The sequence below is a fragment of the Pteropus medius genome, unplaced genomic scaffold, assembly GCF_902729225.1.
Source record: "Pteropus medius unplaced genomic scaffold, Ma_sr-lr_union100, whole genome shotgun sequence".
Taxonomy (NCBI): domain Eukaryota; kingdom Metazoa; phylum Chordata; class Mammalia; order Chiroptera; family Pteropodidae; genus Pteropus; species Pteropus medius.
In genome coordinates, this window is record NW_024349799.1 from 6,567,752 (window position 1) to 6,583,043 (window position 15,292).

Consider the following 15,292-nt stretch of genomic DNA (forward strand, 5'->3'; position numbering starts at 1 on the left):
AATGCTAAATATTTCCCTTTAATTATCAATTTTCAGAATGATTAAAAAATAGCAACCTATAGTAATGCTCATGCTTTTTTTTAAAGTATCATTTTCTACATATTTAAGGTGTTTCATTCTATTATAGAAATTTTTAATGGATATTTATGACAAAGAGCATTTTAAACTATTGGGGAAGGATGGACTAGTTAATAGGTGTTGGGTCAATGAGCTATCTCTCAGAATAAAGTATATACAGTAGTATACTGATAAATGCATAACGACAGGCTCTATGAAAATAAAGAATATCTAGGATTTTAGGCTATTAAGGTAATATCTCAGTATATATCAAGTGATATTAAGAACATCAAATATATGTAAAGCACTTAGCATGATTCCCAATATAAATGTGCAGTAAATTATATATGGGTGTGTGGTGTGTGTGTGTGTGTGTGCGTGCGCACACGCGCACACGCACATGCATACACACCCTCATGCATATGTGCACAATGATGCTAAGTGCTAAAAACTGGCTCCCTAAGAAAAAAAATTGCTAGAGTAGAGTTTGCTGATTTCCATTATGTAAACACTTCTGCAGTGGATAATTTCACACTATCAATGTAATGTCATTATATCCAGAGTTGGGGACAGATGTGCATAACTGATTCTCACTAACCATGGTGAACAGGCTCCAGTGCACCACTGAATAATATCCATATAGTTATATACACTATAAAACTCAATTATTTTGTGTATACGTGAATATGCATGTGTTTACATGTATATGTCTATGCATGTATGTATTGTATGCATGTATATAGAATCAAAATGCCTAGAAAAAGATCTGGAGGGATGGATATCAAATAAATGACAAGGTTTTATCTGGAGCAAGAAATGGTATTAGGGTAGGAGAAGAAAGGAACTTTTATCTTTCTTAACATTCATTGAATTGTTCACCTACTGCTTATGTATTTATTAGGTCAAAATAGGGTAAATATATTTTTCTTAATTATCTGGCCCACTTTATCAGAAAGAACAATATTTTCTCAATAACATTAACTTCCAATATCATATAAGTAACCAGGTAAGTTAGATGTTACATTACACAAAGAAAACACCTTCTGAAACATATACAACTTACTTTGGCTTCAGTTTCTCCCCTGTGAAGAGTATACAGATGATGGACAGCACTTTGTGATGAGGACCACGGATGAGTCAGAATTTGGAAGACATGAAAGTCATGGCCAAGGGTGTCTGTTGTGACTAGAAGCATTCCTAAAGGATATACCAAAAGAAGGTAAAAATAAAAACAATTATGTATATGGATAAAATATTTTCACAAAGTACTCATCATACTTTAAAATATTATCAAAGGAAAGAAATCACCAAAGATATAAGAAAGTTCCCATGATAAAAAAGTTAAAACATAGTACTTTTCTCTACGCGAATACAAAACCTTAACACCACATCGGTATACAAGAATAGTGAGAATACTAGATGTAAAGGTTTTATGATGTTCCCAATGCCTAGTAGAGAAATGTTTTACATGCCTGAATTTACAGAGAATTCACAAGCATTTTAAAATAGCAAATTTGATAACAAAGCATGTGAAAATGACAACTCCATGGAACTCTCTCCCACTTTTTTGCCATTTTAAAAACCTAAATTTTAAGTTCCAATTTACCTACTAATACAACTATTAATGTCCTACTTTATTAACCAGTTTAAAATGTCTCTCTACCCTGGCATAATATTTACTAAAACTGCCTACAGTATCTTTAACAGAGAAAGTTTTTAATTTTGACAAGACGTCAAAACTAAGAATGCTTTGCCTAATCCAAAGTCACAATAATTTTCTGTTTTCTTGTCAAAATTCCAGCTTTATATTTTACATTTAGGTCCATCATCCATTTTGAGTTAATTTTTATACGAAACGTGAGGTATCAGACAAATTAACGTTTTTGCAAATGATGTCCAGTTGTTCCAGCAAGATTTCTTGAAGAGACAATTCTTTATTCATTGAATTCCTTATCCTTTATTTGTTCATTATCCATTGTAAACTTGCCAAGACCAACTGGCCGTAATAGAGTTAGGTCTTTTTTCTAGAAGTACAATTCTATTCCACTGATTTCTGTGTTTATACTTTCCTTAACACTATACTTTCCTGACTACTCTAATTTTATAGGAAATCTTGAAATCAAGTAAAGTGAGTCCTCTTTTTCTGACCTTTCTCAATATTATTTTGCTATTCCAATTCCTTTGCCTTTCCAAACAGTATCAGCTTTTAAAAAAAAATTCCTGGAATTTTTGGGGGAGTGTATTAAGTCTATGTAGCAATTTGAGGATAACTGACATCTTAACAATATTCAGTCTTCTAATTTACGAACATGTCAAATTTCTTGATGACTTTTTTGACATCTACTTCTTATTCAGCGCACAAATTATACATATATTATCTTACATCTATTATAAATGGTACTTTTATTTCAATTATTAATTTTTCCTTGCTGGTAGACAGAGATATAATTGACATTTTTTATACTGACTATATATTCTGCTAGTTATAGGAGTTTTTATGTGGATTACATGAAATTTTCTTTACATTCATTTAGCATATGATCTGACAGTTTGATTTCTTCCTTACCAAACTATATGCCTTTTCTTTCTTTTTTTTCCTGACTTACATTTGAGGAAGGTAAACATGAGTGGTGAGAAGCAATATTTGTGCTTTATTTCCAGGGTTAGGAGAAAGCATTCAATCTTTAAGTATGATGTTAGCTGAGGGTTTTTTAAATGCCCTTTTATCAACTTAAGGATGTTTTTTTCTATTCCTAATTTGTTGAGAATTTTTACAATAACAAATGTTGAATTTTGTTCAGTACTTTTTTGCACCTATGAAATGATTACATGCTTTTTCTTTAGTCAATTAATATGGTGAATTTTAATAATGAATGATTATCAAATGTTGTACAAGCCTTGCATTTCTGGATAAGCTCCACTTGGTCAAAATCATTTCTTATATGATGCTATATTAAATTAGCTGATATCTTGTTGAATATTTTCATGACTATTCTTGAGAAATACTGGTTTGTTGATTTCTTTCCTAATAATGTGTTTGTTTTTGGTGTGATTGTTGTGAAATATTCCTCATATTTTTATTTTCTAGAAAAGACTGGGGAAAACATTATTACTTAAACATTTGGTAGAATTTGCTAGTAAAACTATCGGGGCCTTTTTTGGAAAAATGTTTAAATTTTTAATTTCTTTTTAATTTAAATGTTAATTTAAATTTTTATATATTTATATATATATATATATTGTTTAAATTTTCTTCTTGGTTGAATTACTTTCTGTAATTCGTGGAAATGGTTCCCATAAACATCTGTAGGGTCTTTAGTAATGTCAACTTTTTCATTCAGGATATCAAAAATTGGTGTCTCCTTTTTTCTTGGTCAGTCTGTCTAGATCTTTTCAAAGAACCCTATTCTGGTGTCATTAATTTTCCCTTTTCAATTTTACTGATTTCTCCTACAGTCTTCCTTCATCTGCTATTACTATCTTCTGCTACTATTTCCTTCATCTCCTTATATTAGTTTTATTTTCTCTTTCTTTTTTCCAGTTTCTTGAGGTGGAAGCTTACGGTTTCAGAAATTTTATTCTTTTTCAGAATAAGCACATATTACTATAAATTTCCCTGTTAACCTGCTTTAGAGAAATTCCACAAACTTTAATACACTACATTTTTTTTCACATTCAGTTCTAAATGTTTTCTGGAGACTTCTTGTTTTACCCATGGGATATTTAAAGCTATGCTGTATAGTTTCCAAATATTTGGGTATTTTCCAGGTATCTTTAATATATTGATCCCTAGTTTAATTCCATTATGACAAGAAATTTGTTAAAATGTTTTTTATGTCTCAGAATATGACACATCTTGGTAACTGTCCCATGTACACTTCAATACCCAGAGTGTTCAATAAATGTCAATGAATTCAAATTAATTAATAGTGCTGTTTGGATCTTCAATATCATTTCTGATAGACTGCCTGCTTCCTTATTCTATTACTGAGTATAAGTTAACATCTCCAAGAATATTTGCGGATATGTTTTTTTTTTCAGTTATGCACATAAATGCCATAAATTCTAGACCTCTTTTTTTAGCTTCATATACATTTAGGATTATTATGACTTCTTGTTGAATTATCTTTTATCGTAATGTCCCACTTTAACTCTGGTATTTTCCTTGCTCTGAAGTCTACATTTTCTCAAATTGATATCACTGCTCCAGCTTTGTTTTGATTGGTGTATACACGATATATACTTTTGATTCTACTTTATAATCAATATAATGTCTTTAAAATGATGGTGTTTTACACAATAATTTGGGTCAAGTTTTGGAGATTTTTTTAATTCAATCTCAGACTTTTAATTGGTGTTTATAGTTCATTCACATTCGGTGTATAATTTATTGGTAAAGTTAAATTTATACCTACCATTTCATTAGTTTTTATTTTTCTGATTGTCTCTGATTTTGTTTTCTTCTCTGCTCCTTACTGTTCATTAATTTCAATATCCAATTTTATTTTACATATTGGTTTCTTGGATATCTCTCTTTATGTTTTTAATGTTTGTTCCAGGGAAAATACACATATCTAAATTCCTGTTTGTTTACATTTTGTCCAGAATTTATATTTATTTTCTGTCCGAAGAATGGCTTATTAGATTACTCTGCTATGCCAGAAATGGAATTACATTTTTAAACACTTAAAATTTCTTTGTTAAATATATGGTGAAGGAAGAAAATTTAACTTGGGGTGGTAAAAACACAATGCAATATACATATGACATATTATTGAACCGTACACTTGAAACCCATGTAATTTTATTAACCAATGTCACCCCAATAAATGTAATTAAAAAATGAATATTAAGCATCTGTGGGACAATAAGGTAGACATATAAATGGAAATATAAAGTATGTTTGAGTTTTTACTTATCTAATACAAGTTACAGCTCTGTTCACTATATTAGATTTAAAAATACCATACTAGATGCCAGTGTCCTGGCTATTTCTAAGAGAATACATTTGAAATGGTGGAAAAAAAAGTGTTGTTTACTGAGATCTAGTTCAAAACTGTAAATATTTACATAACATTACCTCCCACTCTGTGCCTAGCTATGTACATGATGTCATTGACATACTTTATATTCTTTTCATATTGTTGCTATTCAAACGATAAATTTCTAAGGTTGGGCATGAATGCTTTGTTGTCCCTTTGTGGACAGTATTTTTTCACTCCTCTTACTTTTTGCTGAGTTACAGTAAGTTTGAATTATCACAAATCCTCTGCTATGTTTTGATTCTGCCTTCCCACAACAAAACTATTTTGTGCACATGACAAACAATCCAACAGAAACATTATCCTGACATGAAATACGATAAATATATATTTAACACAAATATATTGCTCAGCTACTGAAGATAAACTTCATTTCTTTTAGAATCTTATATCAATATTTTATTGATGAGCATTCGAATAAAATTCCCTCTTAGCCAAATCAAGATTATTTTTGCGTTGCATATGAGTGTTCACATGTGAACACTTTTCAATATGCTCCCAGCTTTCCAAATTGACATTAATATTCGTTTAGTTTTTAATATGTAAAACAAATTCATATTTTTAAAGAAATCACCCATTAAAAATTTATCCTTATTATCCTCTGTGTAGCCTATCTCAAAATTTCTTTTTTCACTTCTTCACACAAACATGGCTTCTAAAATCCAGCGATGGCTTACTTTTTTGACAAAACTTAAAATTATTTTAAAAACTGAAAAAGCAGAGAGGAAAGAAAGAAATAGCTTTTGTAGTACTACGCAATCATGTGCTTTCTTTTAATTTATAATTTCCTCTTTTGCACACATTCTGTTAGGAGAAATGACCAGCTTTTTTTTTTTTTCTAGAAAACAACTTAAGAAGCAGATATACATAAAAGGAAAAACTCGTACAGAGTAGACTGTGGCTTAAGAACTATTTATGCAGCATCAGAAGACTAAACCAAACTCTAGCCTGGCCATAAACTAAACCCACGCCCCAAATGAGGTGCCAAGCCACAAAAGCATTTGCGTCATCTGGGAATACAAGGAAAAGAAGGACTTCTAATTATAGGGCCTGGAAGCGGAAGCCTAGAGTGATTAGTTGTTTAGGCGCTGCTGTATGTTTATCTGGAAGCTTCCTCTCCCTCACTCTCAGCCTCAAGTTTGATAGATGAGCGTTAGCATTAGAGGGTGGGGACTGAAGCTGCTGATGGTACATGGCGTTCTCCAAAATCTGATGTAGCTAGAGACTGAACATTAAGGCTTTTGCGGCCTCATAAGAACATAAGTCTTTTCAACTGGGCGTCAGCTGGTTAGCCCAAAAAGCAAAATTAAAGAGTAGCAAACCTCCACTGGGCATATGTTATAAAATCTTGGAAACATGAGTAGGTATGTCTTTTTTGCCATATCCTATTTATAACACCTACCTAATTGCACGGTTCTTTATCACATGCACACATATGAAATGGAAGACAAATTACCAGCTATTCACACTCTCCTCCAAAAGAGACACAAACACTGATATGATAGGTCAAATAGAAATCTTAACAGAAATTCAGATTATATCACTCATAAAATAATTTTATGCTTTGGTATTAATCCTTGAAAATGTAATATCACCCATCAATACTTCTACAGATTGAAACTTACAAATTATTTAATTATTTTTTTAAGTTACTAGTCAAATTTGTAAACATAAAAGCACAGAAAGAGAATCCTAGTACTGACCAAAACCTTCTTGGTTTCAAATTACAGAAAACCACAATAACAGCATAGCCTAGTATTAAAGTTGATTAATAAAACCTTTAAACTGAATATGAATACCTGACAGCAATAGTCTCATAGTCTCCCTACAGGCAACATCAGTGCTAGCACATTTCTTAAACTGCTTAAAGATGCTGTTAATCAAACTCTTCACTGTATGCTTCCACTTTCGTGGCCCAGAATGTATTAAGACTATTAAATTTATGTTCAATAACACTGTTAAAGGCACTGAACACTAAAGGCACCAAACAATCAAACAACATGATTTATTTGATTCCTTCCTAAAGGTTCATATCCCAGAACCGAGGTAAATTAGAACAAAACAAATGGCTCTCACTCATTTGTTCCATGTGGAAAACTCTAAAATAACTACTAGTTTTCTAGCTAACTTATAACTTATTAATTCCACCCTCCTACATTTTTAAGAGTTTGAAGTTAAATATCTTAACTTCTTTAATTAAATAATTAAATGGTTTTCTTCCTTTTATTTTATATTATGATATTTTTTAAGGTTCTGAAGACATTATTAGCCATTTCCAACAGGTTTTCATATGAAATGTTCTGATATTATTTTCAACAGTCTATTCATCTAACAGACATAGGAAAGTGGTACATGTCTCTATGTATTTTTATTTTTCCAAGTGGCTGAATATATTTCTTCTTAGATGCCAGAATATTTTTAAAGCTCAATTAACCTCTATTAATGTATAATTCATATGCAATAAATGCACTCATTTTAAGTCTACAGTTTGATGAGTCTGACAAGTATATACATCTATACAATTACTACCATAATCAAGATAGAGAACATAAGAAAAGATTTCCTGTGTCCATTCGCAGTCCATCCCCTCCCCATCACATGGCCCAAGGCAACCACTGATTGGCTTTCTGTCATTATGAATTAACATTGCCTACTTTAGAATTCCACGTAAATGGCTTCACACAGTATTTTAACCACCCTATCTGCCGCAAGTAACAGCAGTTCATTCACTTATTTATATTACTGAGCAATGTTCCATTACATGGATATATGACAATTTATATATCCATTCAGTAGTTGTTTCTAGTTTTTGGCTACTGCAAATCAAACACCTATGAAGATTCAAGTACAAGTCTCTATGTAGACATATCTTTTTAATTCTCTTAGGTGAATATTTACAAGTGGAATTGCTGAGTGATATGTATATTTAACATTATAAGAAACTGTGAAATGTTTTTTCAAAGCTGCTAAAATATGAGCTCCATTATCTCTTCAACATTTTTTATTGTCAGTCTTTTGAAATTTTAGTCACTTCAGTGAGTGTTTGGTAATTTCTTATGGTTTTAACATGCCATATTTTCTTGGTGACCAGTGATACTGATCAGCTTTACATGCACTAAGTGTCTATTTGCATATTTTCTTTTGTGACATGATTATTCAAATCTTTTGTCCATTTAATTGGTGTAGATTTGTCGAGGGGGTTTTCTTGCCAATGTATGGTATCCCACGTCGTTTTCTTTTCTTTTTTCTTATTATTTATTATTATTTATGCCTACAGCACCTGGTCTTCATAGGTGGTCTCTCATCCAAGTACTAATCAGGCCCGACCCTGCTTAGTTCCAACATCAGATGGGATCGGGCTTGTTCAGGGTGGCATGGCCATAGACTATGGACCGTGGCTCCACTAGGGCGCGAAACCAGGATCTTCTGCATGTAAAGCAGATTTGCAAACCGCTAAACTATGGAACCACATTCCCATGTCATTTTCTTAATCTCTTCCCCTAGAGGTTTTTAATTTTAATGAAGAAAAATGTTATGGTTTGTGTTTTTGGTATCCTAAGAAATTCATCTCTATTCCTCTTGGGTCACAATGATATAATCCTTACATTCTTTTTAAAGGTTTATAGTTTCAGCATTTAAATTAAGTCTATGATCTACAGATGATGTATTACAGAACTGTATACTTAAACCTATATAATTTTATTAACTAATGTCATTCCAATAAATAAATAGTCTATGATAATTTACAGTCATGTTTTATGTATGGTGTTAAGTAAACACTTTTTTCCCAAATGGATATCCCAGTTGTTCAAGCACCATTTGTTGATACAACTATCCTATCTCTATTGAATTACTGGACACTGGCAGAAAATCAAATGACCATACGAGTTTGATCAATTTATGGATTCTAGTCCTTCAATCTATGACTATATTACCAGAAAGACATCCTTTCTGGATTATTGTAGATTTAGAATAAGTCAGAAATTTAGGTAGTTTCAATTTTCAAAATTTACTCATCTTTTTCAACATTGATTTGGCCATTTTAGATCCTTTGAATTTCCATATGATTTTAGAATAATCTTGTGTGGATTACTTTTAGTTTAAACATTCACTTCTAATAAAGTTAACCATTAGTGAATATTAACACAAAACACTAAAAGGATATCAAGGGGATAAAAGAAAGAAAACATGTTCATGAAAATATGAAGGTTTTTTTTAATCATAATTAAATGATTTTTCTTACCCTATTATATTGTAACATTACAATGTAGAGGGGAACTAGGATGGCAAAAATGTAAAATTTTTAGATAAAGTAGGAGAATTGAAAAGATAACAAAATATGATTTAAGAAGATTAATCTGACTCATAACTTTATTCAGGAAAACAGCATATCATATAATTTCAGAATTTTAGAACTCTAAAGCCTTAGAAACAATGTGCCTGATTTCAATTTAACAACATTATAACTGAAACGCATAGACTGTGAAAAATTTAAATTTAAAAGTCTAAAGTGTTAGCTTGTGTTATTTATTATTATGTACCAATACAATGCTACCGTCTTCAAAGAAAAATTATGCACACACACACACACAACTAGTACTACATTAATATCAGACAATCATTGCTAAAGGTTCATAATAAAATACATAGTTAATTGAAGTTAATAGGAATCTGGTAGATAGGGACAACAAAGTGAAATGTCATGAACAGCAGAAGACAGGAGGAGAAATAAAGAGGATATGATGCCGATCAATCTGTTCAGAACAGATATTTAATATATTAAAAACTGTAAAATATCATTTGGAAGTTAACTTTGGAAATTCAGAAATCAAATGAATGACATTCAATATACTTCAGAGATGTGTTAAACAGAACTTTTAAATTTTCTGGGAGGAGCTTATACAGGTGTGTATATACATAAAAATTCACCAAGCATATACTTAAAATTTGTACAATCTACATTATGTGAGGTACAGTTCAATAAAAATGAAGACAAACCAAATCGAAAACAAGAGTAAGAGAACAAGATAAGATTGGTAGTTTTATATGGAAAAAGGGAAAAGACACTAAACTGAGTAGTTAGAAGGTTAAAATCTTTCCTCCATGGTGGGATGGGGGAAAAATAAAACCTAAAAACACAGCAGTCAGAGACAATGTTACATGGTGAGCATCAAGAAAGAGGTCCATGTGTCTCAGATGTGTAGGCTGGCCATACAGATGGTCAAAGCACCATGAATCATGTGTTCCATAATGTATATATGAAATTATGGGGGGGGTAGATGGGATAAAAGGGTCAAATATGTGATGACATTAAAGAATTAAAAATAAGTTGATTGAAATTTATATATATATATATATATATACACACACATATATATATACACACATATATATATATACACATATATATATATGACTTCTATCAGGGTTCTAGCAGGGGAGATCAGAAACTATATAACAAATGATTAGATGGAAGATAAAATTGTTCATCATTTAGTACTTTTATTTTGGGCATATTTGCAAATATAGCAAATATTAGCAAATTACCAAGCGTCTCTGGGAATTAGGTTTAACTACCTATCTAAACCATTTCAAAGCATGACTCCTTAATTATGTTTCAGAAAAAGTGTATATATAGGAACAATTGCTAACATATAATAAAGATTACCACTAGGCAGGTAGGCGTTCTTTGCACAACCAAACTCTATCTATATTGATAAATATAATGGCTAATCTTAGCCCATCATAAAGATATGATTTGAACAAAAAGGGAGAAACCAAAAACAACAAAAACAATCAAAAATGTCCCATGAAACAATCAAAGGAACAAAGGGAAAATCTAGGTCATTTTTAATTAAACGATTTTCAATTCTTCTATATTGTTGGTACTTTAAAGACTTTGTTGAGATTATATTTATTAATTCTGAATACTATCAATATGGACTACTGTTTCTAAATTTTTCTTTTTATCTTCTATTCTACCACTGATTCCCATCCTTCCCATCGTAAATATCCACACTGTTGAATGTAATATTAGGTCATTTAAAGGTAATATTTAATGTAATATTAAGTCAATATAAATATCCTTGAGAAATATTTGGACTGTTTTCAGAGTAATGTTCAAAATATTCAATGTATGGCAGGAGTATAGACCAATTTGAATGAGGACAATAAAACAAGCCTAAAGCTGGGGGAAGGCCAGAGCATTTTAGAGGAGGAGAAAGGGAAAAGGACAACAAATATTCAAGTTCTTCACTATTTAACAACCAGTAGAGTTGTCCTGATATGCAAAAGTTTAATTTAACCTTGGCTACTTTACATATATGTAATTGGTCACAGATATCCTTCTTTATTTTTTTTCAAAATTGAATATTGGGTTTATACTGTTGTAGTTATATCTGTTACAGATAGCTATAGTGTTATAGATATAGATGTTACTTCACATTTTTATATAGTATGCCATTCACATCTTTCATTAGTTCATTCAATATTAATTGAGCACCTTTGCTCAGTTAACTAGTGATAATGTGGCAGTGGTGGTGGATTAGAAGCAGGGTTCCTCCTTACTCGTGGCCATCCAGGACCTGGGGCTGCATTAGGATGTTCACAGGCCCTGGACATTTTTGCCTTCATGAGCCCTCCTTCCTTGAAAAAATATTTAAAGTTATAGTTTATGACTACAGTTGTTGGTTTTAAACGTATGTTAAAGCATTCCATTAACTTAAAAGTTTATATACTTTTTTGCTTTTAAAAGGAATTAAATATTTTGGTGGGCCCCTCAAGTACTGTGGGCCCTCAGGTTGGTGCCTACTCTACTTTACAGTAAGTCAAACCTCCGAAGTTCCCTCTGACTCTCAAACAGGTCCAGTGCCGCACTGAACAATGAGCAAAAAGAATGAATCCTTCAGGGAGTAATTCATTACATAAGTAAAACACATCATATACATTATTTTACAAGACGATGAAACAAGATAGTAAAAAAAAAAAAAAACTAAAATGGAAACATCCCCTTCTGAGGCAGGGAAAAAGCAATAAACTCTTCAAGCTGCCTTTGAGTTGTGAGTTAGTGACACAGTATAAGTGACTGGCAGTGATAAACTAGAAACTGTGAGAGGAAAAGTCTAAAGCGATATAATTCTGTAAATCTGTGAGGCATTATAGATGTTAACAAAAATCAACACAAGGTATTTTTCTGACCACTTGCTGTGATCAATGGGAAAAACTCTGTGCTTAAAAAAAAAAATCCAACTTACTAATTTTTAATAATTAACCCAAGACCACCATCACCTTTCAATATATAGCATTTAAATAACCAGAAAAATTTCAAGTCTGTTAAAGATACAGTCAAGCGCGCAAAGGGGTATATGTTTAATCTATTTTACTAGAGACCTGACATTCATTTTCCTCTTATTAATGGATGGAAAAGCAATTTCCCTGCCAAGGAAGGGTAATTATTTAAAATGTAGATGTGTTGCACTTCACAGCTCTCAGCTACTCAGCTGGCAGAAATAATGCCTCTGGAAAGCAGATAAATTATTTACTGAATTAAAGACAACAGGTCTGTTTTAGAAATGCCAGCCTTACTGCAGAGTTGAGAATTTCTTATGCTTCTAATTTCCAATTTAATTAATAAAATATACTTATTCTCTTTTATGTCAAAGGAAATATAATTAATAATATGCCAATCTAGTGTACTTAGTTACATAAATATGATATAGTTTCCTCAAGATATTTTAATAAATATCTATTACATATTTCAATCTCAATTTCATATGTGATATGTGTCTGCTTTTAAAATAATTTGCTATTACGATCCCTCCCATAATTAAGGAAGGGAAAGGATTCTTATTCAAACCATAAATTAGAAATAAGTTGGTTTTACTCAACAAATGACTAATTACACTGAATTAATGCCTTGTCTCTGCCCTGCTATAGTTTCTCCATGATTACAATGATGGAGGGGCAAATAAATGATTAATGCAATTATTCAATGGATACTTACAATCAACTATGTGAAACTTGCCAGGCTAAAAATACCTGAGGACAAAATAGAGGCTCACCTCTAAGGGAAAACATGTTGAAAAGATACTCTTGATGGGTATAAATAAATTAAAAACTAAGATGAGGGAGTTTATAATGAAAACAACAATGGCTAATATTTATTGAGGTCTTACTATGTTTTAGATATCATTATTCGTCCTCATTTTATTGATGAGGAAACTGAAGTATCGGAAATGATCCAAGTCGATTAAGTAACTTGCTCAACTAAGTCCCAAGGTGAGGGGGGGGGATATGACATTTTATGACATTAAGGTCAGGTAGGTCTTTCCAAAATAATATTTAAGATGAGACAGGAGAAAAATAAGAGTTGCCCAGGTGAAAGAGGGAAAACAATGTAACATGTTTAAGGAGCTGAAAAAAATCTCATATAGCTAAATATGGAAGGAAAATGTAGGTCAGGTTGAAGCAGCAAACCTGTGCCAGGCTGTAATATTTTTGGACAATACACTCAGAGCAATAAAGAAGTTGTTGAAAGGTGGAAGTATCATTAACATTTAACATTTCTTACTAAATAGCTGAATATCTTAAAATGGAAGTAAACACATATATTAGAGTAAGTATGATATAACAATCATAGCTAAACAGAATAACCTAGGATTGGGCTGTAATCAAATAAGATTCTTTTTAAAACTAAGAGTAACTGAATGATTCTCAAAAGTACTGTTATAGGTTAAATGTTTGGGAGCTCCCCAAAATCCTATATTAAAACTATAGAAACCCAGGTTGACTATATTTGGAGATGGCATATATATGGGAATAATTAAATGTAAATAAGGTCATAAGGCCTGCTCTAATAGAATTGGCATCCTTATAAGAAAAGACAGAGTTAGCTCTTTCTCTCTTTCTCTGGTCTCTTGCACCAAGAAAAGGCTATGGGAGGACATATAGAGAAGGTGGTCATTTGTTAGCCAATAAGAAAGACCTCACTAGAAACTAAATCAGCTGGAACTTTGATCTTAGACTTCTGGCTTCCAGAACTATCAGAAAACAAATTTCTGTTGTTTAAGCCCTCAAGTCTACAATATTTTGTTATGGCAGCCCAAGCTAATTAATACATATACACAGGTTATTATTTAAACTCAGTGTCCTAAAGAATACTTTACATGTTCAAATGACCAGCCAAGAGACTTTGGCATTGAATTGTAAAATCACAAGCAGCTGTTCTTGCCCTACAATAAAAACAAACTGCAAAACGACAAAATCAAAGCTTTTAAAAAATCAATTTGAAAGTTCAGTATTAAAAACCCTAAATAAAAGTTGCTCTCACATCAGATATAATAGCAGGAGGGAAAAAAATCCTAAATAAAAGTTGCTCTCACATCAGATATAATAGCAAGAGGGAAAAAAATCCACGATAAGTGAGGGTGAGAAGAAAAACAGCAAACTTTTGAAAAACTTCCGATGGCTCCATTTGAGCTGACACCATTTAGAATGCTATCCCCCCCAAAAACTATGTACCCAACCAATCAAGAGGATCAGATTAAAAATGCCAAAAGCCGTGAACAAAAAAAGAGAGCTGATGGTTGCTGAAAGAAAAAATTAACTGTCAAACTAACCTGTCATATCTAGGAATGTTGAAACACTCCTCAAACTTATGGCCAAAATACAGATATTCCCAGACAGAAAATGGCAAAAGAAGGTCACCTTCATCAGATCACCCAGAAATAGCCCACGGAAGCATGTTACTTTATTGAAAAAACTGCAAAAGGAACTGAATGCAGGAAGGATTGTATTTTGAAAAAATGATTAAGTAGCAACTGGATATCCATAAGCAAAAAATAAAACAGAAATCAATACAATAAAATAAAAGAAACTATGACCTAAACCTGATACACTATATAAAAACTAACCCAAAATAGATCATAGATTTAAACGTGAAATGTAATACTAGAAAACTATTAGAAAATTATATAGTAGAAAATCCAGGCCCCAGACTGGCAATTATTTCATAGGCATGAGTGCAAAAACACAACTGATTTTTTTTAATTGGATTTGACAAAAAGTAAAAACATTTGCTCTACAAAGTCCCTTTTAAAAAAGATAAAAAGTCAAACTCCTCACACAAAAAATATTTCCAAGTCCCATATCTTACAGAGGTCCTATATATAATAAAAAATGGTGAGAATACTAAA

General features: G+C 31.7%; 1 protein-coding gene and 1 pseudogene across 1 annotated transcript in view; both read right to left on the bottom strand.

Annotated features, from left to right (window-relative positions):
* The window catches only part of BCAS3 (BCAS3 microtubule associated cell migration factor), a 512,946-nt gene that overhangs the window by 341,028 nt on the left and 156,626 nt on the right, over positions 1-15,292 (bottom strand). Inside the window, 1 exon segment of the mRNA XM_039885843.1 lies at positions 1,121-1,254. Coding sequence (XP_039741777.1) covers positions 1,121-1,254 — 134 coding nt within the window.
* Positions 8,368-8,485, bottom strand: LOC120621261 (uncharacterized; annotated as a pseudogene).